Source organism: Bufo bufo, chromosome 4, assembly GCF_905171765.1.
Source record: "Bufo bufo chromosome 4, aBufBuf1.1, whole genome shotgun sequence".
Classification (NCBI taxonomy): Eukaryota; Metazoa; Chordata; class Amphibia; order Anura; family Bufonidae; genus Bufo; species Bufo bufo.
Window position 1 is genome coordinate 69,616,571 of NC_053392.1, and position 23,136 is coordinate 69,639,706.

Genomic DNA, 23,136 nt, shown 5'->3' on the forward strand with positions numbered 1-23,136 from the left:
CATTACTAATCGGTCGCCCTCTCACTAAACTCTACCCTCTTCAGTCTGTTCTAAATGCTGTAGCCAGGCTCATCTATCCATCCAACCGCTACACTGATGCTACTAACCTGTGCCAATCACTTCACTGGTTGCCCATCCACCACAGAATACAGTTCAAACTTCTCTCCCTCACCCACAAAGCTCTCCACAGTGTTGCACCTCCATACATCTCCTCCCTCATCTCCATCTACCACCCTACTCGTGCTCTCCGTTCTGTTAGCGACCTAAGATTAATAACCTCCATAATTCGTACCTCTCACTCCCGTCTTCAAGACTTTTCTCGAGCTGTACCTACTCTCTGGAATACTCTGTCCCGGAATACTAGGTCAATCCACAACTTCTCCACCTTCAAACGTGCCTTAAAAACCCATCTTTTCAGGCAGGCTTATCAAGCTACCTAAACTGACTATTCCCCGACTAAACCTCCCCCCACCAACCCCTCTGGCCTAAACTTGATCCTCTAGTAGTCCTAAACCCGAAGCAGATCGGCCGGCACCTCTCCTGTCAGTTGAATAATGGCTCAAATCCTACTTATCACAATCAACTACCTTATGTGTCACCCCCAATTCCTCATAGATTGTAAGCTCTTGCGAGCAGGGCCCTGACTCCTAGTGTTTCAGTTGCATATTATCCAGTTATTTTGTTTTGTATATGAACCCTATGAACTTGTAAAGCGCTGCGAAATATTTTGGCACTAGATAAATACATTTTATTATTATTATTATAAATACCCAGGTAGCGGTCGGAAGGGTGTATAAAACTACCCCGCATCCTCCCCCCGTCCTTTAATGAGACGGGTGGAGGAAGAAGGGCATAAGAAAAAAAAACATCTGTTGGGGTATGGCTGAACGCCCACCGAAATGACGCGTACAAAGAGAAAAGAGATAATGAAAAAAGAAAGGAAAAGAAAATTAAACAAAAACATGTCAAACAGCTGGAATGACTATACAGTTTCTTCAAGCGGTGCAGGTGCCGCTCAGTGGTAGAGCTTCAAGTAGGGGACGTTGAGTGGGTGTCAGCCCGCAGTTGATCGTTTTCATCGAGGCGCATCCCGGTATCCAGATTTGGACAGGTAATCTTGCGGAGGGGAACAGTGCCTCTTCTGACGGACAGTATGCCACATCAGGGCTGGAGCAGGTGACGAATCTGGAATCTCCCAGTCATCAATGGGTGGAACAGAAAATGTCCAAGGCTGAACAAAATGCCTGTAAATCTGCATGACTTCATAAAGTAGATGTTTTGCAATTCTTAGAGGCTATTAAAGCGAATGGAAATCCCCAGCGGTACGGTATTTTCTTATCACGTAGACAAGCTCATAGAGGCTGCAAAGATCTCCTTTTTTGGAGGGTTAGTCGGGAGAGGTCTTGATAGAGCTGCACAACTGTGCCCTGAAATTCAATTGAACGTAAGGAGCAAGCCTTAGCCATGATGGTTTCTTAAAGCTGGAAATCATGCAGACAGCAAATCACATCCCGTGGTTGTACGGAGGAGCCTTTTAGTGCGCAAAGCTCTATGTGCTCGGTCTAACCTAATAGCCTGGGGTGGTTTTGAGCCCAGTATTGCATTAAAAAGTTCTCCCAATAAATCATACAAATTCTCCTCTGACTCTGGTTCTGGTAGACCTCTAATTCTAATATTATTCCTGCGCCCCCTATTGTCCAAATCTTCTAGATGAAGGGACAGTCTGAGAATGACTGGTAATGACAGACTATAAGTGGGCGATATATCTACGTGTATCATCGTGGTCCGATTCAATAGAGTCAATGCGAGCAGACATCTGTTTAAGATCTTGACGCAGAGAGGATATTTCACATTTACATGCATTTCTCACCTCTGCTATTAACGCCTTGAAGTCTTCTTTGGTAGGCAAATGCTGTAGGGTCTGGTGTAGCAACATGGATGACTGGGAGGATGGTACTGCGCTCTCTTCTCACTCCTCCACAGAGTCTGATAGGTGATCCCAGCTTACATGGTCTCCTTCCCCTTTTCCCAGGGTCTGAGCCTGGTCTGTGAGGTCTTCTGAAGGGTCTCCCCAATCCCGCTGCTACTGGGATGGTGTTGCCGCCTGATTCCCCCGCCTTGCTGCCGATTTAGGCGGCATGGCAGTCAACTGATGTGCCTTTATATTAGGCCTTAGAAGTGCTTCTGCGGTCTGGCCGTGATTTTCGGGGATAAACTCCTCTGCTGCTAGAGAGAGGGGAGGCGGAAGAGCCCTCTGAAGGGTGTTCTGCGACAGACCTCGTGGTTGCGGGAGCGCCGGGGCGGCCGCGCTTCTCAAATCTGCGGAGGTCGGAGGCGTAAGTAGGCCGCAAGCGGGAGGCGCGGGAGCCGGACTCCTATTAAGGTAGATATCCAGCATGGGATACACAGAGCCTGTGACCGAAGGGTTCATGGGCTTCTTGGGGATCAGTTTCCTCCCCATGGGATGCGTCACTCCTGCAGATGGGTCCCCTTAGCAAGTTGTAGCAGCGGAGCTCAGTGTTCATGCCGCCATCTCCCTAGACGTCCAGGCCACACCTCGTCCATGGCCTTTAAAGTTGATTATTAACCAGCTGAGTATTCTACAACGATAATGTTGGCATATTTTATGATCTGTATCCCAACTGCAATTACTGACCCGAAATCTGCACTTCTCATGACCCGAATTTACGGCATTGTGCAAAACATTATGGACCCAAAAATAGAGATGTCAGAAATTGTGGAAGTGTCAGATGTCCAAAGCTGAACCTGGAGGGACCCGGAGGGACCTGCTGATACATATTTGCCTCATGCTGTGTATCATGTCATGTGATGCAGCTCTGGTGCCTTAAATCTGCACCGTAAATATACAGAAGTGGAGGGAAATATAAAATGTAGGTCGCGTCAACTGCAGCGTGTATTTTCTATTGAAAGGTTATTATCAAAAATAAAGTCTCATGTCTATTTCAATTTTTCAACATTTTCAAATCTCTTCTTGCTGTCAGTGAATGTAAATGTGATTTATAGACATTCTGGAGACTGAAAACTCCCCCTGACCATGTGCTGCTCACACAGCTGAAGGGCTGTAATATGCCATACATGTGGACATGATCAGTACAGGCTACAACCCTTGGATGTAAACAAGAGTGTTCCATTCTTTGACAGTAAGCAGACATAATAACCAGGGGTAAGGAGCTGAAACACAAATTTTGCAAATGGAAATGTAATCCCATCAACGCCAAGAAAATCTTGATTAATCGATCTCCTGATATATTATGGATGAGATTGGTGAAGTCTGTGATCTCGGACTATCTCTGATTTCCATAATTAAAATGCTCCATACAAAGTTTTAGCCACTTTGACATCGCTTAGAGCTTTCTATTACTGGAAAATCAATGTCATACTATATTCTTATTGAGACTGCTATTCTATACAGAGCTCCAAATCCACAGCATAGAAATATGGGGAGCTCATTGTATGCCCCCTCATTTAATGGTGGCTTCAGTATGCAGTAGGCCCCTCCTAGTGGTGGCTGCAGTATGTTGAAAGCTCCCCCTAGTAGAGGCTGCAGTATACGGTATGCTCCCTCTAGTGGTGGCTGTAATATGCAGTAAGCCCTCTCTAGTGGAGGCTGTAGTGTGCAGTAGGCACCCCCTAGTGTTGGCTGCAGTATGTCAAAAGCTCCCCCTAGTGGTGGTTGCAGTATACAGTATGCTCCCCCTAGTGGTGGCTGTAGTATGCAGCAAGCTCCCCCTAGTGGTGGCTGTAGTGTGTAGTAAGCCCTCCCTAGTGGTGACTGCAGCATACGGTATGTGCCCTCTAGTGATGGCTGTAGTGTACAGTATGCCCACCCTAGTGGTAGCTGTACTGTGCAGTAAGCTCCCCCTAGAGGTGGCTGTAGTGTGCATTAACCTCCCCCTAGCGCTGGCTGCAACATACGTATGAACCCTTTAGTGGTGGCTGTAGTGTGCAGTAAGCTCTCCCTAGTGCTGGCTGCAGTATGCACTAAGCACCCCTTGTAGTGGCTTCAGTAGTCACCCCCAAATGTTGGCTGCAGTATTCTCTAAGCGTCCCCTAGTAGTGGCTACAGCCCCCTAGTGTTGGCTGCAGTAGGCACTAAGCACTCCCTAGTAGTGGCTGTAGTAGGTACCCCCTAGTGTTGGCTGCAGTATGCAGTAAGCTCCCCCTAGTAGTGGCTGCAATGTGCAGTAAGCTTCTAGCTTCCCCCTAGTGGTGGCTGCAGTGTACAGTAAGCTCCCCCAAGTGGTGGCTGCAGTATGCAGTAAGCTCCCCCTAGTGGTGGCTGCAATGTGCAGTAAGCTCCTAGTTTCCCCCTAGTGTTGGCTGCAGTATGCAGTATGCTCCCCCTAGTAGTGACTGCAGTGTGCAGTAAGCTCTTAGGTTCCCCCTAGTGGTGGATGCAGGCAGCGAGAATTTTTATCATACTGTATCCATGGCTTTTATAATTCTGTGGCTGCCCAGAGGAGTCATGTGACTGGCGCCTTACAGTCAGCATCATGTTTGTGTCTTATTACTATTATAAATAGCGCTTTAAACAGAATTGTATTTTTTCTCTTTGCTAGTTTTTCCCATATGGAGATGCATCGAAGTTTGCCCAGCACGCTTTCCGAACCTTTGATAAAAATGGAGATGGTACCATCGACTTCAGAGAGTTCATCTGCGCTCTATCCATCACTTCAAGGGGGAGCTTTGAACAGAAACTAAATTGGGCTTTCAATATGTATGACCTGGACGGAGATGGAAAAATCACCAGAGTGGAGATGCTGGAGATCATAGAGGTTAGTACCCGGAGCTGCGCTGTGAAACACGTCACCACCCATCACAGCTCATCATGGGCAGCGAAGATGAACGCTTTTATGGAGGGTAATAATTAACACGGCACAAAGTGAGATGAATGTAATGTCGGAGTGCTATTGTCCTCGGCTACATGGCATAGTGTGATAACACTGTTGGTTTTTACTTCTGTATCCTTATGTGACAAGAAGGTAATCAGATTCCCCCTGGCCGTATGTTTCTGGTGAGACTGTAGGCTCTGCTGCCTTTATACCAGTGGTTTGGGTATATACTTTATTAGGCAAATGTGTGTTGTTGTTTTTTATTAGAATATAGCCTGTAAAATTTCTCCTTATCAAGAGCCTGTCTTCAGGATATACTGTGTAACATACAGAGGCAGTCTTCTCAGCCTGGCTCTTCTCTCCCTACTTCAGCCTCTGCCTTCCTACATGTGCCCTACCTGTCAGTGCGGTTCACTGTTGTCTGGCTGCCTGCGCTCTTGCGTACTGGCCAATTATCGTTTTCCGTGTATGCTAGTTGTTTGCGTGGGGCGTGCTGACTGTGGTCTTTTGTAGTGTGTGTCTTCTAAATTGTGTACTCCCTGTATCTGTATCACAGTGCAAATCACTGTGACACCGTGTTGCGGTGTAGGCTGTCTGCCTGTGCTCTTTCGTACTGGCTGAGGTCCGTTTCCCGTGTATGCTGGTTGCTTGGGTGGTGCGTGCTGACAGGGCCGTCTTTACCAAGGGGCAAAAGGGGCAGCTGCCCCGGGCCCAGTTGCTCCTGGGGGGCCCAAGGCAGCTGCCTCTTGAGCCCTGCTAGCCACTGCCCCGGGTGTCAGGCTGTCAGCTACACAGGGGGTGCTGCCATGCCATGCCTGCCGGCACTGAGTCCAGCCAGCGTACTGTGAGAGCTGTGATCTAGGACCTTAGATGACATCATCACCATGTGACCAGTAACCTAGCAATATTACTGGTCACATGGCTATGAGGTCATCACAGGTCCTACCAGGAGTGTTGCAGGAGAAGTTTGCCTTAACTGTGGAGCTTTTAATTTGTGAAGATTACATCAGAAAAAGGTGACAGGGGCTGTTATGCTAATATACTGTAAACTACTGAATAGTGGGGTGCTGTATAGTGGGGTGCTGTATAGTGTGGGGGCCTGTATACTGTGTGGGCCTGTATACTGTGGGGGGCCTGTATACTGTGGGGGGCCTGTATACTGTGTGGGGAGCTGTATACTGTGTGGGGGGCTGTATACTGTGTGGGGGGCTGTATACTGTGTGGGAGCCTGTATACTGTGTGGGGGCCTGTATACTGTGTGGGGGCCTGTATAGTGTGGGGGGCCTGTATAGTGTGGGGGGCTGTATACTGTGGGTGCTGTATAGTGTGGAGTGCTATACTGCTGTACTGTATAGTGTGGGGTGATGTATCGTGTATAGTTTGGGGTGCTGTATACGGTGAGGTGCTATACTGCTCTACTGTATACTGTGAGGTGTTGTATACTGTGGGGTGCTGTATACTGTGGGCTGCTATATACTGTGGGCTGCTATACTGCTCTACTATATACTGTGGGGTGCTATACTGCATACTGTGTGGTGCTGTATACTATAGGGTGCTATACTGCATACTGTGGGGTGCTGTATACTATAGGGTGCTATACTGCATACTGTGGGGTGCTGGGGTGCACTGTAACACTAGGGTGAGCCGAGCCCTGGTCTCCTTCCTGCAGAGCGGTGCCCACTTCCAGCCCTGAGCCCAGCTGCCCAGAGCACTGATCCTGAGCCGCTGGAGTCTTCAGAACTGGAAGTATGTACAGTCATTCACTGGACTCTACCAGATGTGTGGATTTTTTGTGTGTGTGTTGTGGTGGAGGGCGTGATTGCCTAAGGTGTGGGAAGGCGGGATCCAGGGGACCCAAGTAAATTTTTGCCCAGGGTCCAATCAATATTAAAGACGGCCCTGCGTGCTGACTGCGGCCTTTTGTAGTGTGTGTCCTCTGAATTGTCTACTCCCTGTATATGTAGCTCTTGCTTACTGTCCTGTATATTGTGCACGCTTTGTGTCTTGTCGGGTAATTCTTCCCTGAGCCTGTGCTTGATTACCAGGTGGTCAGGTGGCCTCATCACCCTAGTATTTCGACCTGTGTGCTGTATGCCTGGGAGTTTAGTCTATCTCCAGGAATGCCGTGTGCAGGGTGCATGTTCCTGACCAGTGTTTGTGATTCTATCCTGACTTGTCCTAGTCTGTCTGGGAATGCCATGCTCCCCATTCCGCATGGGTTCCAGGCTATGTACCACGTTTCTATATTGTTATGTTTCAGTATGTCCTACAGTATGTTACAATGTCTCAGTATGTTTTATGTTACTTTGTCTTTGTTTGTCCGGATCTGTCTGTGTGCGCGCCATGCATCAGTTCCGCATGGGTTCCAGGCAATGTATCTAGGGTTGAGCAGATTGGGTTTTCATTGCTGTATCCGAACCCCATTCTTTTAAAAACGTCATTAATAATATGAGCTCCGTCCTAATGTAAATGTACAAACCGGATTCCAAAAAAGTTGGGACACTAAACAAATTGTGAATAAAAACTGAATGCAATGATGTGGAGATGGCAAATGTCAATATTTTATTTGTAATAGAACGTAGATGACAGATCAAACGTTTAATCCGAGTAAATGTATCATTTTAAAGGAAAAATACGTTGATTCCAATTTTCACGGTGTCAACAAATCCCCAAAAAGTTGGGACAAGTAGCAATAAGAGGCTGGAAAAAGTAAATTTGAGCATAACGAAGAGCTGGAAGACCAATTAACACTAATTAGGTCAATTGGCAATATGATTGGGTATAAAAAGAGCTTCTCAGAGTGGCAGTGTCTCTCAGAAGCCAAGATGGGTAGAGGATCACCAATTCCCACAATGTTGCGCAGAAAGATAGTGGAGCAATATCAGAAAGGTGTTACCCAGTGAAAAATTGCAAAGACTTTGCATCTATCATCATCAACTGTGCATAACATCATCCGAAGATTCAGAGAATCTGGAACAATCTCTGTGCGTAAGGGTCAAGGCCGTAAAACCATACTGGATGCCCGTGATCTCCGGGCCCTTAAACGACACTGCACCACAAACAGGAATGCTACTGTAAAGGAAATCACAGAATGGGCTCAGGAATACTTCCAGAAACCATTGTCAGTGAACACAATCCACCGTGCCATCCGCCGTTGCCAGCTGAAACTCTACAGTGCAAAGAAGAAGCCATTTCTAAGCAAGATCCACAAGCTCAGGCGTTTTCACTGGGCCAGGGATCATTTAAAATGGAGTGTGGCAAAATGGAAGACTGTTCTGTGGTCAGACGAGTCACGATTCGAAGTTCTTTTTGGAAATCTGGGACGCCATGTCATCCGGACCAAAGAGGACAAGGACAACCCAAGTTGTTATCAACGCTCAGTTCAGAAGCCTGCATCTCTGATGGTATGGGGTTGCATGAGTGCGTGTGGCATGGGCAGCTTGCATGTCTGGAAAGGCACCATCAATGCAGAAAAATATATTCAGGTTCTAGAACAACATATGCTCCCATCCAGACGTCATCTCTTTTAGGGAAGACCCTGCATTTTTCAACAAGATAATGCCAGACCACATTCTGCATCAATCACAACATCATGGCTGCGTAGGAGAAGGATCCGGGTACTGAAATGGCCAGTCTGCAGTCCAGATCTTTCACCTATAGAGAACATTTGGCGCATCATAAAGAGGAAGGTGCAACAAAGAAGGCCCAAGACGATTGAACAGTTAGAGGCCTGTATTAGACAAGAATGGGAGAGCATTCCTATTTCTAAACTTGAGAAACTGGTCTCCTCGGTCCCCTGACGTCTGTTGAGTGTTGTAAGAATTAGGGGAGATGCCACACAGTGGTGAAAATGGCCTTGTCCCAACTTTTTGGGGATTTGTTGACACCATGAAATTCTGATTCAACATATTTTTCCCTTAAAATGGTACATTTTCTCAGTTTAAACTTTTGTTCCGTGATTTATGTTCTATTCTGAATAAAATATTAGAAGTTGGCACCTCCTCATCATTGCATTCAGTTTTTATTCACGATTTGTATAGTGTCCCAACTTTTTTGGAATCCGGTTTGTATGTCCTTCGCAGATGTTTTTCAGACGTTTCTGCAGATATACTAAGCCGAGTTCAGCTTTGTATTTTGATACAGTAATTTATGCAACTAAATTAACTGACAAGTGATAGAGGCGAAACAAAGTAAGTCTCGCGATATTTGCGTAAACTTAGGAAACACCTCCGCAGAGGACATACATTTTACGGTAGGACGGAGCTCATATTAACGTAGTTTATAAAAGAATCTGGTTTGGATACAGAAATCCGAACCAGATTTGCTCAACCCTAAATGTATCTATGTCGTTTGTATGTCCGGCACGGTCTGTAACTCATTTCTATCTTCTTGTGAGAGCAGGGAAGAGAGAGGTGAATGGGACTGCTATGATCAGTGCCGATTGTAGGTATGTATACAGGGACTTAGTACACTTTCTGTCAGCATTGATAGTTGAAGCCGATTCTCCACTCTCTATCTTCCCAGCGTTAACCACTGACGTACTGGGATGGTGGGGATAGGAGAAGGGCCACAACAATCAGTGCTACCAGTAAGTGTACTGTGTTCCTGTATACCTACTGTCAGCACTGATTGATACAATCCCATTCTGCGTTCTCACTTCTTTGAGATGGAAATGAGTAGGGCTACCCGAAATCAGCGCTGTCACAAGTCTGATAATGCACATATAGTGAGGCTGTGGTAGGGGTAGAAGAGGCAGGCTGAGAAGACTGCCTTTGTATGTTATACTGTACATAGCTCTCCTTATGTCTGTGAAGGTTTTTATTTATCCAGGTCATGGTATATCTTAGGGGTGGGCGATATGGCCTAAAATCTATATTGCTATATAATTTTAAGCATGTGCGATATGCGATATATATATCGCGATATATTGTTTTCTATATTGGGGAGGGGGGGGTGTTTAAACTTTTTTTTTTTTTTTTACTTTTTATTTAATAACTATTAGCCTCCTTAAGGGCTAGAACCCTTGTCATATTCACCCTAATATAGCTCTATTAGGGTGAATAGGACTTTACACTCTCCCTGCTGCCCTGTGCTTTGTGCACACAACAGCAGGGAGCTGACCATGGCAGCCAGCCTCTCATGTGCCCCCCAGCCTCTCATGTGCCCCCCAGCCTCTCATGTGCCCCCCAGTCTCTCATGTGCCCCCCAGCCTCTCATGTGCCCCCCAGCCTCTGATCAGTCCCCCAGCCTCTCATGTCCCCCCCAGCCCATGATCCGCCTCTCATGTGCCCCCCCCCCCCCCGCCTCTGATCAGCCCCCCAGCCTCTCCCTCTTATTAGCCCCCTCTGGTAACTCAAACCCACCCCCCCTCCCTCCCCAGTATTAATCATTGGTGGCAGTGCCCACAGGGTCCCCCTCCTCCTCCCCATCATTGGTGGCAATGGGCAGTTCCAATCGGTATGTTAGTGAGCAGCATTATACTCACGTGCGCCGTGGCCGCCGGGCGCTCCTTCTTCTCATAGGTCTGTGCGGCGCAGTGCTAATGCTATAAGCATTAGCAATCCGCTGCACAGACAGAAGAAGGAGCGACCGGCGGCCACGGCGCACGTGAGTATAATGCTGCTCACTAACATACCATCGCAGTCAGGACTTCAGTAGCGTCCTGGCTGCCATGGTAACCGATCGGAGCCCCAGCATTACACTGCTGGGACTCCGATCGGAACTGCCCACTGCCCACCGATCGGAACTGCCCAATGCAGAGACTGAAGACAGGTTAATCGCGCGGATCACAGCGTGCATTCATAGGGGCCGGGATATGGTCGGCACATTGGTATTCAGGCATTCATTGGTGGCGCAGTGGCCACAGTCCCTCCCCTCCTCCTCTTCTTACTCTGTTCTTAGTGGCCAGCGGCAGCAGTGCACAGTCGGGAGGGAGGGACTCCCCCCTACTCCACTGTGCCGGCTCCGGAAACCATGGTGCGCGCCGAGAGCGCAATCATATCGCGGTCCGGCGATATAGGTGATATGCGCAAAATCCATATCGCGGCACAAATTTATATCGCATAGCGCCTATATCGCCCACCCCTAGTATATCGGTAAAGAATAAATAAATGTGTGTACTTCTATTAGAAAACTGTCTCCTTCTCAATCCCTGAGTGTTGCTAAGGAGAGCTATATCTGTAAAGAATAAATCAAGACTACTGGACTTACTGTAGATTTCTTGAAAACGTTTCACTCGTTCTTCCAACGAGCTTTCTCAATTCAGCGGTAAACTCACTCAGAATTGAGAAAGCTCGTTGGAAGAACGAGTGAAACGTTTTCAAGAAATCTACAGTAAGTCCAGTAGTCTTGATTTATTCTTTACAGATATAGCTCTCCTTAGCAACAGTCAGGGATTGAGAAGGAGACAGTTTTTTAATAGAAGTACACACATTTAGCTACACAATATAAAAAAATTATATTTATACTTTAATCCTGCATTGGTTATACACAGAGTGAATTGACAAACTGAGCTCTGCTACATAGCAGCGTGTGCAGGAAAAGCTTATTCCAGCAATTAATGTGTGTTAGTCCAGGATCATCGGCCTCAGGCCAGGGGCAAGTGGAGCGAGATAAGAGCACATTTTCATACAGACGTAGCTTGCTGTCACAATGTTGTGTTAATACATTCCTAATCTTATGAATAATGGACATGCAGCAGCTGAAGGGTACAATACATCTGTTATGCTTGTGCTTTCACATCACCAGATACTGATATGGGAGTCTTATATAAGGGACATGACAGGGCCGATGCCACTGTATGAAGGGGGGAGGCTTTTCGGTCACTGCTGGGCTAAATTCCTGAGCTGTACGGATAGAGCCGCCATAGAAATGAATGGGATTGTTAGGTCTAAATAACAGAGGTGCAGTCTACAGATCTACGACAATTATGTGTCGTCTATTACTACACTGTGAAATTCCAATAATTCAGCAGCCATAATCTGGCGCAAGTTATGCGGAAGAGTTGAACGGCACACCTCTAGAGTGAAGGCGGTGCTCAGTGGTACGTTAAGTCTTCATAAATTCAGAATAAACCGCGGCACTCTTAAGTTCTGTTGCATAAACTTCTTATTTTATTTCGTTTATAATTTTTTTTATCCATCCAGAAGAAGTAATATTTAGTCACTGGCCAACGTTTCGGTCCAACCTGGACCTTGTTCACAGCCTTGGACATTTGTAGGAAGGAGTATGCAGGATTTAAAAAATTATAACAAAATAAAATAAGAAGTTCATGCAACAGAACTTAGAGTGCCGCGGTTTATTCTGAATTTATAATCTGGCTCAAAACTGCAATATTATATTATTTCTTCTTAAAGGGGTTCTGCACTTTGTTTAAACTGATGATCTATCCTCTGGATAGATCATCAGCATCTGATCGTCGGGTGTCCGACACCCGGGACCCCTGCCGATCAGCTGTTTGAGAAGGCAGCGGCGCTATAGCAGCGTCGCGGCCTTCTCACTGTTTACCGCTGGCCCAGTGACGTCACGACTAGTATAAACTGGCCTGGGCGGGGCTAAGCTCCATTCAAGTGAACAGAGCTTAGCCCCGCCCAGGCCAGTGATACTAGTCGTGATGTCACTGGGCCAGCGGTAAACAGGGAGAAGCGCCGCTGCCGTCTCAAACAGCTGATCGGCGGGGGTCCCGGGTGTCGGACCCCCCGCCGATCAGATGCTGATGATCTATCCAGAGGATAGATCATCAGTTTAAACAAAGTGCAGAACCCCTTTAAGGCTAGAATAAGAATACAGTCTGAAAAGAAGAAATTAGGAAGTGCATTTTTAGGGTGACAGTGATTGAATCCCCAACCATCCACAGAACCAGTATGTTGTAGAGCTAGGAACAACTCTAAACCATGGGATATAAGAGGTATCTGATGTCAGCCTCTTCGCCTCTCCCAACTGAAGTAAGGGCGCATGGCCAGCTGACGTCAGTGTCCATGTTTATGGTGAGGTCGGGAGATGAGGGGAGCACATATGAACGCTTCAGGCGTCATACATTCTTAAAATGGGACGGATGTATAAAAGATGATTTTTTTATTCTAGCGCTGCGTTCGTTTCTTGCAGAAGCTTCATAACCGGAGGTCAGGACACAGCGTTGAGGAGCCTTTTTCTCCTTCTCTTCTGGGCATTTCTAGTTGATTTCCTCCAAATGTAAACTTATAAATGCAGATTTTCGTTCCATGAATAAAGTATATTTACATGACCCAGTTTAATCACAGCTCTATAAAAATAGCATGGTTCCCCCACGCATGAAAAATAACACGAGTATCGGTAATTATAAATGCAGCAATAATAAAGTGTCCAATTTTCTGTCAGTTCAAGTATATTAATACTTATTTCGCTGTACCGGCACTCCCGATACGGCATTAGTGAAGAGGCCTACTGTATGCTTCCTCCCTTTCCCATGAAAAGCTGCCAGTCCACGGCCTTAGATTTCACCTGAGCGGCCACTTTGTTGTCCAGTTAGCAGAGTTGGATTTTAGCTCCTCAGTAATGTCGACACCGTTCTTCTCTCTGCTGTAAAATAGAACAATAAAAAGTGGACATAGTGCAGGCACTCATTCATCAAGAAATGTATCAGGGGCCAATAGATATCAAAAACGAAAATGTATTATAATTGAACATATCAAATGCATAAGCAAATTAGAATTTTTAAAAAAGATATATAAAAAACATAAAAAGTCTTTAAAAAATGTCCACACAAGTGATAATGTGTCAATCCGTCTGGCCCAGTAGAAACAGTGGAAGATTGTAGATGTATGATTTAGAACCTGACCCACACCATCAGTCGTGTGCATTGCAATAAAATCTACCCAAGGGATCCTCTATTGGTACAATATTCTTGTCTTTCATAAATGAATAAATGTCCTTTTATAAAAATCTAAGTTCACTCATTGCAAATACCACACAGGAAAGTCCGTGTTTCATAATTCCAATTGATAACCACGATTATATATTTCAATTTGTTTTTTGAAGATATTAATATAACAGCTCCAATCTCTTTCGGAATCTAAACACTTGATTAGATGGATTAATCAATGTACATGATTATGGAGAAAAATTTATCGCATGATTGCTAATAGAAATGTTCAATTTCACTCATCGATCAAATCTCATGATATTCTCTGGCTCCTTCCAAAGATGACTCGTCAATGTTCGTAATTCATATCATATAACATCTGGCTTGTTCAGTACAAAGTGGCGATGTCATTAATAGTTGAAGCTGTTGTTATCACTGCCATTTAGTATATAACATTCTTTGTTCTGAAATAAAATGTTACCACATTGTTTCTCCGGAGTAGATCTTTTCTCTGAGCGGTATCGCTTGCTGGGAACGAGTCTCCTGACTCTTTGCGTTGTGCCCGGTATATGTCCTTGTTTGGCATCCCATGTGATCGGGCTGTTTGTTGAATCACCGAGGCGGCGCGCTTAACTTCATATGCCTCGGGGAAGGAGCTTGACGCTCCGAAACGCGTTTGGTACTATAGCAACCCATAAAGACCCCTGACCGAGCCGCTATGAGATCCCGGTAACTACAAGAGCCATCCTTGAATTTTTTCAAAAGACCCGAGGCATATGAAGTTAGGCGCGCCGCCTCGGTGATTCAACAAACAGCCCGATCACGTGGGATGCCAAACAAGGACATATACCGGGCACAGCGCAGAGAGTCAGGAGACTCGTTCCCAGCAAGCGATACCGCTCAGAGAAAAGATCTACTCCGGAGAAACAATGTGGTTTTTCTATTATTCAGCATCTTCTCTTTTTATAAAAGGACATTTATTCATTTATGAAAGACAAGAATATTGTACCAATAGAGGATCCCTTGGGTGGATTTTATTGCAATGCACACGACTGATGGTGTGTGTCAGGTTATAAATCATACATCTACAATCTTCCACTGTTTCTACTGGGCCAGACGGATAGACACATTATCACTTGTGTGGACATTTTTTAAGAGTTTTTATGTTTTTTTATATATGTTTTTTATCATTTCTAATTTGATTATGCATTTGATATGTTCAATTATAGTAAATTTTCATTTTTGATATATATTGGTCCCTGATACATGTCTTGATGAATGAGTGCCTGTTAATATATTTTCAAAATAACTAACTCCTTTACAGACTGAGGGGCATCTATATCAATCAGCCAGGACGGGAGAGCCGCTATACTGTACATATCTATTACACAGTGCTGAAACTGCATAGAAACACCATTTTACAACCTCGTGGCATCAAATTCCAAAAGCCCAACTCGAGTTTCACCATCTACTGGCTTCTAGAAGTTAGTTAATGGAGAAACTCAAGTCGGGCTGTTGGAATTTGACGCTACAAAGATTTTAAACCACAGATTACAGCTAATCAGTTGGGGGTCCTATCAGTAGAACAGTATACAGTACTAGGGTACATTTACACGTCCATAAGTGGTTTGCGGTCGGCAAATTGCAGATCCACAAAACACAGACTTTTTGCAGGCCGCCCATGGCTGGCCCTATGATAGAAATGCCTATTCTTGTCCACGATTGCGCACAAGAATAGGACATGTTCTATCTTTTTTGCAGGCCCGCGGAACAGAACTACGGATGTGGACAGCACGCGGTGTGCTGTCCGCATCTTTTGCGGCCCCATTGAAATAAATGGGTCCGCACCCATTCCGCAAAATTGCGGACCTAGAACTATTGACGTTTGAATGGACCCTTTGGTGTGGGTTCACATATGTGTTGTATATTCCGTTATACCGTCATAATGGAACAAGACAGAACCGTTATTTGTGCCCATAGAACTCTGTTAGGACGGATCAAAACGGAATGCCTCTAATGAGTTCCGTTTTGCATTCCGTCCTTATATTCCGTTATAACCCTGTTATAACGGAACGGTATAATGGAATATACAACGTATATGTGAATTTGTGAACCCACCCTAATACTGTATTAAAAATTAGCCAAAATTAGTTTTTTTTACTGGTTTTAATAAGCCTAACAATTCTACAAAATAGCATAAACTATATGTATAAAATAATATTTAAAAAAGTCTGACCTAAATGCAGAAAAATCACATCTGTAGCCCAACAAGGAAAAAAGTTTTAGCTGTAAACTAATGCGTGAAAAAAATTTCAAAACTGTGCCTAGTCCTGAAACTACCCTGGTCCTGAACAGGTTAAGGCAGCTTTTCGTCCATGTAAGTACTATACTGTAGGTGTCATTGTTACTTTTCGGGTGTACATTGCACTTGGTACAGTATCAGTTTGTTCTCCAGAGCAGCTCTTCTTATTGTACCTGAGAACAGAATATTGCTTTCTCATTTCGTCTCCATTTTTTCAATAGATAGGCAAGCAACAGACAAAAAATATGGTTCTATAAGGTACGATGTGATATACGTGACGGGAAGGGATACATTTGCTTACGGACAGATATTTAGTTGATGTTGTGCCCCGCTTCAGTCATCCAGGACCGGGACTTTGGTTCACTGACCAGGAGTAGCTTTGCAGTATTAGTCACAAGGAATTCAATGGCTAATTGCTAGCATTAATCTGAATTTGGCCTGCCAGTAGAGAATTGCCTCGGCTGACGCTGAAGCCACGGTTATTGCCTGTTATATTATTATTGTCTCAGATATGAAAACAAGTAAGCGAAAATATTACAGCACCATAGCAACATAGCGTTTCCGTTCTTCAGGAGCGACTCGCTGCTGCCGTGTGACCATTGCAGGGAAGTATTATCTTCTGTATCAGTACAACAGCGGTGTCTGTAAGGCTTACCATACACATTAGATACGTAGCTGTCGGCTGAACGCTCAATCAGCCCCCCGCTATTCCTCCTAAGATTTCCTCCCATACACCTGCTAGTTCAACTTGGCCAAAGGGAGAGCAGAGTAAGCAGCGGCCAGACACCTCCGGTGGTGGCTCGTCTCCCATCAGGAACAAAGAATGAGTTTTCAAAATTGCCTGTGACATGCACGCTGCTTCACAGGGCACAATCTCCAGCCTCTCATGGGCCTTAGACTTGCTTCTATGTCCAGCATCCTGATCACAGTTTGGAAGAATCAGACGTGTTAAAATCCCTCTTCCCCAACATCTGCAATCAAGAGAAACACGGGAGGCATCCATACACGATCAATCCCGCCCAACTGGGGAGGTTTGTCCACCTTTTATGTAATGTGTATGGCCAGTTTAAGGGTATGTTTACATGTTAGGAAGTTTTAGAGCCAGATTTAAGAGACACCGCTAAAAACTAGGGGCCAGCAACAACATGCTGTAGGAGCGGGGACACACTGCAACCAGGGAATTGTGAGCCTTGCGTTTGACGTCATTCAAATTTTTCCTCTAGCTGTAAAACTTACCATCCAGTCTGAATGGACCCAAAAACTTGTGTCCTAGGCTTCCCCACCTACTTCTTCAGAAGGCAAAGCTGCACTTCTCACTTTTCAGTATTTTCAGAAGCGCAGTCCCCACTCCCCTATTAATCACAGCAGTTCCCTCCCCACTTCCCCAGTAGTCACGACGGGCTCCTGCCCCAGACGCCCCATGATACAGTTGAACGCCCACGTCCTCAGTCGTCACGTAAGCTCCGCAGCTTTCCCAGTTTTCACAGACATTGTCCCCATTTCTTCACTTCCCCAGTGATTATAGAATGCCCCTATTCTTATTAATCAAAACAAGACCACCCCCCTCCCTCAAAGGCAGTAATAGTAAGGATCCCTCCCAGTCCCTGCTGTAGTCTGGTACAAGAATGCAGTGGTTACACAGAGATACATCTCTCTTGATGGTAGCACTTTGCGTCAGACTTCCCCATCATAATTATTGTTATAACTGTTTTTGCCTAAATGCGTAGAAAATGTTAACAAGAAACTGTGTATAGATCTTGCTCACCTTCTTGCAGTTTGTAGTCCCCCTTTTCTTTGTACATATGTAAATGTTCTGGAACCTCCTCAGCTTCCAAAAAATCCATCTAGAATAATCCAGTAACTAGAAGAGGGGAGGAGGGGGATGCAGCTGCAGCTTCTCACATTAGTGTTTCAGTGTTAGGTACAAGCACGTGTCATGGGGCAGAGATAACATACCTACCAAATATTCGCCATTAGAAAACAGTCTTATTACTGTAAGGGCCTGTCTGGCCGTAAGTGGGTCATACCAGAAAAGGCACATCAGTTCAATTGTTGCATCAAAACCTTTATACAATTCAGCATACAACTGTGTCCCAACGTCATGTTGGCTCGTGGGACCTTCTGGCAGGCTTTACACCATATTACAGTCTAGTATTGCATCACATTGGACACAGTGGGCAGTATATACACCTCTTCCCTGACACAGGGGAATTCTCGAGCCTCTTCGACTCCTCTAATGCTGTGGCAAGGTGGAGGTTCTTTCGCCCATGATCGGATATCGGGTACTTTCTCCTAGTCCTGAGCCACGCCACACCACCTGTGCTAATCTGGTAACTGTCTTATTAGGGCCCACAGCTTGCCTACCTCTCTGATCTCTGCTCTGGCCACGCAGCCCTGGACACAGGCTTTTCTCCCTTAGTGGCAGGCTCCCTGGTTCCGCAACAGTCGCTATACAGGACTACCTCAAGTTTCAGAATCTCCACAGTCATCTATACCGTACAGCTTCCCCTGGTAGTCACAGCCATCTGTTCTTCCATTGCTGCTCAGGGTCTCTGCCTCCATGTCTGCACCCTCTATGATCCCAGCAGCAGTGTCCAAGAGATCTCTGCTGCTGCTACAACTTCTCATGCACCTGGAGCTGACACAGATACACTCCCTCAGTGTTTTGTGGGAGGGTGCACAACCCCAATCTGCTTTGTGACACCAAAATCAATCTTATTTATAGAGGTAGCTCTTGCGTCACTGAAGGACCTGTTTTTCTCATGTGATCAGAGGTTCTCAAAAACATAGCACACGCCAGCATCATACAGCAAAATGGCCATCTTTTGTACTGGACTCAAAACATATCAAGGCTGTCCCGGGACAGCCACTGAAACCTTAATTCCGGATGGTTGAGGAGTATGTTTATACATTTAAATCTCAGCCCCTGAGCTTAATTGTAGACGGAGCCATCTTATGAGTGATTGATAGCATTACCTGTATAAATCTGCACAGAGATCGCTGTCAGTCACTGATGGTTGTGCATGGGGTGGTCTTACCATCAATTGATAGCATTCGCTGTTAGCTGTCAGTCACTGATAGTGGTGTACCAGGGCAGTCTTACGTTTAAAAAGAGCAGAGGTTTAAAATGTACAAATTAAAAAGTTTTGCATACTCTTTTCCCATAAAACTATATTCATGCTTAAGGACCTGCAGGCATGTGATCACAGGTCCTGCGTATACAACAATATTAATCAGCATGAACCCTGGCATATGTATGTATAAAACATCAGCAGTAGTCTTATTCTAGGCTGGAGCCTGGTGTGAGCTGTGGGAAACACAATTTCAGCACAGTTCAAATCGGACATATATACACCACATAGTGCAGTCTCTATACATTTTAAGGAACGGTGGTCCTGAACATGGCTTTAGAGGGTTGGCCAACATCCTTATATCGGTATAACAGAATGACATCACACCAGGAAATGCTCGGCCAGTCCACAAATGTGGATTGTGAAAATGTACGCAGCAGAGAGAAGAAAAAAAAAGCATATTTTAATGATCGGCTTTCTTTCATTATCTTTACAGCTTGTGAATACCCGATAAGGCTACATGCATATGACAGTGAAAAACGGACATGTGATGGACGTTTTATTTTTTTTTATGGTTGTCTATGGGGCTATTCACACTGCAGTTTTTTGACAGTCAGTGAAAAACAGACATCAAAAAATAGAACATGTTTTATCTTGTCCGTTTTTTACTGACCGACTGCCCCCCTCAGAAAGGCATTAGTGAAAAAAAAACGTCTGTTAAAAATGGACAGTTTATCCGTTTTTAACTAACGTTTTTTAACTAACGTCGTGTGCATGTAGCCTAAACTAGAATACTACAAGAAAACACAACATAGGTCGGCCGCCTTTGTTAATGTAGTAAATGTGTGAACCTTTCCTCCCCTATACGTCTCTCGGGGCTGCAATCATTAATCTCTTTTTTTTTTTTCTCCAGGCTATCTACAAAATGGTGGGCACTGTGATAATGATGAAAATGAACGAGGACGGCCTCACGCCAGAACAGCGAGTAGACAAGATCTTCAGCAAGATGGATAAGAACAAAGACGACCAAATCACACTGGATGAATTCAAAGAAGCCGCAAAGAGCGACCCTTCCATCGTATTACTGCTCCAGTGTGACATACAAAAATGAGCTCACGCTGACGCATTTTGGACTGCACACAAAAAAAAAAGTCAATGTTCCATTCAGTTTGCAGCTATTTCCACGACGAAAACAGAAAAAAAAAAATAACAAAAATAATTGCTTGGACTACCTATAAATGGACTTGCTTCTTGTGTTTGAGACACTCGTGTGCATGAGAATGTCATTTGCTAAAGAATTTTAAAAGTATATACTATATATATAAATATATATATTAAAAAAAAAAAGAAATAGGAAAAAAACTGAAAAAAAAATTGACTGCCACAATGTGAAGTGTGCAATGTAATTTCATAAGTCCCTGAAGCCTGTGCATCAGTAACGTACTGCATCATGATGCCTATTTATTGTTTTACTGATGCTAGCTGTGTGTCTCTTTTTACGTGTTCGTGGTAGTGACACTGATTGCCATGGCGATGTTACTGTTCCGACTAGCGCATCTCACCTGCTGTAAAGTAGTCCCGGGCAGGGCGGAGGGACATGACTTCGGCTCATGGATCTACCCCGTCCCTTTCACACATGTGCTTGTGATGTCGGTGAATATATATGTCATTCATTTGCATGCCACTTAGGTTTGCCTTAATTCTTACCTCATTTTGCACCCTTAATGAATTTGGAAAGAAGCGCGTCGAGAGAATCTGAGAGCGAACAAAACGCCAGCCCCACCGAAACCCTCCCAAATTCATTTAGAGAAATAAATCTATATATATAGATAGATAGATGTATGTACATATAAGCTGAAGCCAAGATGATATACGTATGTTTGTGTATATAAGTACTATATACATGGGTACTCCTACATGAGATGCATAGATGACGATATATAAAGATGACCTGTTGATTCAATGGGATTGAACGCAGTATTGAAAAGTAGATTGATTTCAGAATTTTCAAGAGGTTGCAATATATGTCCCTAAATAAATAATTTATACCATTTGACTCTTTTCTAGGTGGTGTCTAGAATTTGTGTGCAGAACGTTACCCATTGTCCTTCATGTACTGAGACATAGGCGTCCTACGTCTGATCGGAATTGTGGTCAAAGCGATACAGACCCCCCCTTGTGAAATCCCATGTAAATTAACCCCTGTAGTGCTGTCTGATGACCCTGCTATCAAGTTGCTGTGGACCGTGGCATAGCCACAATCCAATTATGCACTGCTTGCTGTTGATGACGTAAGGCTATTGCACTTTACAAAATGCCTGTGACATGCAGGCTGCTGCATAGGGCGCATCCCCGAGCCTCTCCTGTGCCTCACACCCCATTCTGTATTTTTCCAGCCAGCTGCTCACAATTTGTAGTGATCTATAGGAGCTCTCATAAGTGTGATATGGACTTGTACATGGCATCATGGGACATGCAGTTGAGCTACTGCAGGCTAGTTTAGGCGGGTGGTGGGAATTATTTAATATGCCTGCTGGAGTTCCTCTTTAATTAGTTTTTTCAGCTATGGTTTATCATCATTGTCAGCATATTGTTTCCTGTTTATATTCTTAAAGGTACGCTTCCAACTGAATGGGGTATTTTTTAGGCCTTGGCTACACTGCGACTTTTTGTAGCGCGGCTGATTGATTTTAACTATTGAATGACAGCTGCAGTCCACAAGATTGCATTCAACCGGATGCATTCATTTGGTCTACAGCTGTAGTTAAATAGTTAAAATCAATCAGTCGCGCTACAAAAAGCCGCAGTGTAGCCAAGGCCTTAAACTCATTCGGTCAGATTTACTTTTGAAAGCGCGCAATTAGCGCAAAAAAAAAAAAGATGTATATGCCTTCACATTTATTAACAATTTTGGACACCTTTTTCCATCTCGTCTGACAAGAGGTATGGCTTTGGTGAAAGAGGGTGTGGCTTTGCGGGAAAGGGGGCATGACTTAAATGCGCCATCATGTGCACAAAGTGCGCTCGAAATTTGCGACGTTCTTTGGAGTAAACTAATTCATCAAAGTAGGTGGTGTAAAATGACTGTACACAAGCTAAAGATGCGCCAGATGTATCATCCAGCATCAGCCCCTGGGATAAATCTGGCGTAGTTTAAGACTGTCTGTCTAAGGCCTATTGCACACGACCGTAGGTGTCCCGTGCCGGTGCTGCGGATCCGCAATACACGGGCGCCGTTCCGTGGGCATTCCGCATCACAGATGCAGACCCATTGACTTGAATGGGGCCGCAAATCCGGAGATGCAGAATGGGGCGGAACGGAAACAGGGAACGGAACCCTATGGAAGCACTACAGAGTGCTTCCGTGGTGTTTTGTCCCGTACTTCCGTTCCGCAAAAAGATAGAACATGTCCTATCTTTTTGCGGATCGCGGACCCATTAAAGTGAATGGGTCCGCGATCCACTGCGGCTGCCCCACGGTCGGTGTTCGTGCACGGCCACGGGGCGCACACATTCATATCCAGGAGGCCTAAGGGGGAAATGTATCAATATTTGACTCTTTGCTTTATTATTATTATTTTTTTTTTGAGTGTCTGCTTGGTTTGAAGGCAGTTCTTTTTTTTTTGCGACAAATTTACCTTAATGTTGCATGTTTTTATTTTAATTTGTCGCACAAAATAAAATCTAGTTGTATTTATTACAAAGGCTTTGTCAGTTTGTACGCCACAAGGGAACTGGAGTACATTTGTGACTTTAAAAAAAAAAACTGGTTAAAAATCTGCCCCCCTTCCTTAATAAATCAAAGTGCAGGACATGGTGCAAACTATCCTAAAAATAATACGTCATTAATTTTGCAGAAATGTCTACTCCGCCGACAAAACATCCAAAATTACTCCACTTTTATAGAGCAGCGTACTAATTAGTTTTAGAAAGTATTATTAAATCTGTCCCAATAATTATAGAATTTTATTTTTTTAATATGTTCCATTTTTATTTATTTCAGTTACTGGGACAACATAGGTAAGGTGTGTTGCACCATCCTCCCTGGTCTGACTGATGGTCTGACCAAGA

The 23,136-nt window shown here is 44.7% G+C and overlaps 1 protein-coding gene across 1 annotated transcript in view; it reads left to right on the forward strand.

Annotated features, from left to right (window-relative positions):
• VSNL1 (visinin like 1) overlaps positions 1–22,322 on the forward strand; it is a 161,629-nt gene extending 139,307 nt beyond the window's left edge. Inside the window, exons 3-4 of the mRNA XM_040427360.1 lie at positions 4,581–4,796; positions 19,979–22,322. Coding sequence (XP_040283294.1) covers positions 4,581–4,796; positions 19,979–20,176 — 414 coding nt within the window. The 3' untranslated portion in view covers positions 20,177–22,322. The remainder of the gene's footprint in view (positions 1–4,580; positions 4,797–19,978) is intronic.
• Positions 22,323–23,136: the final 814 nt, after the last annotated feature.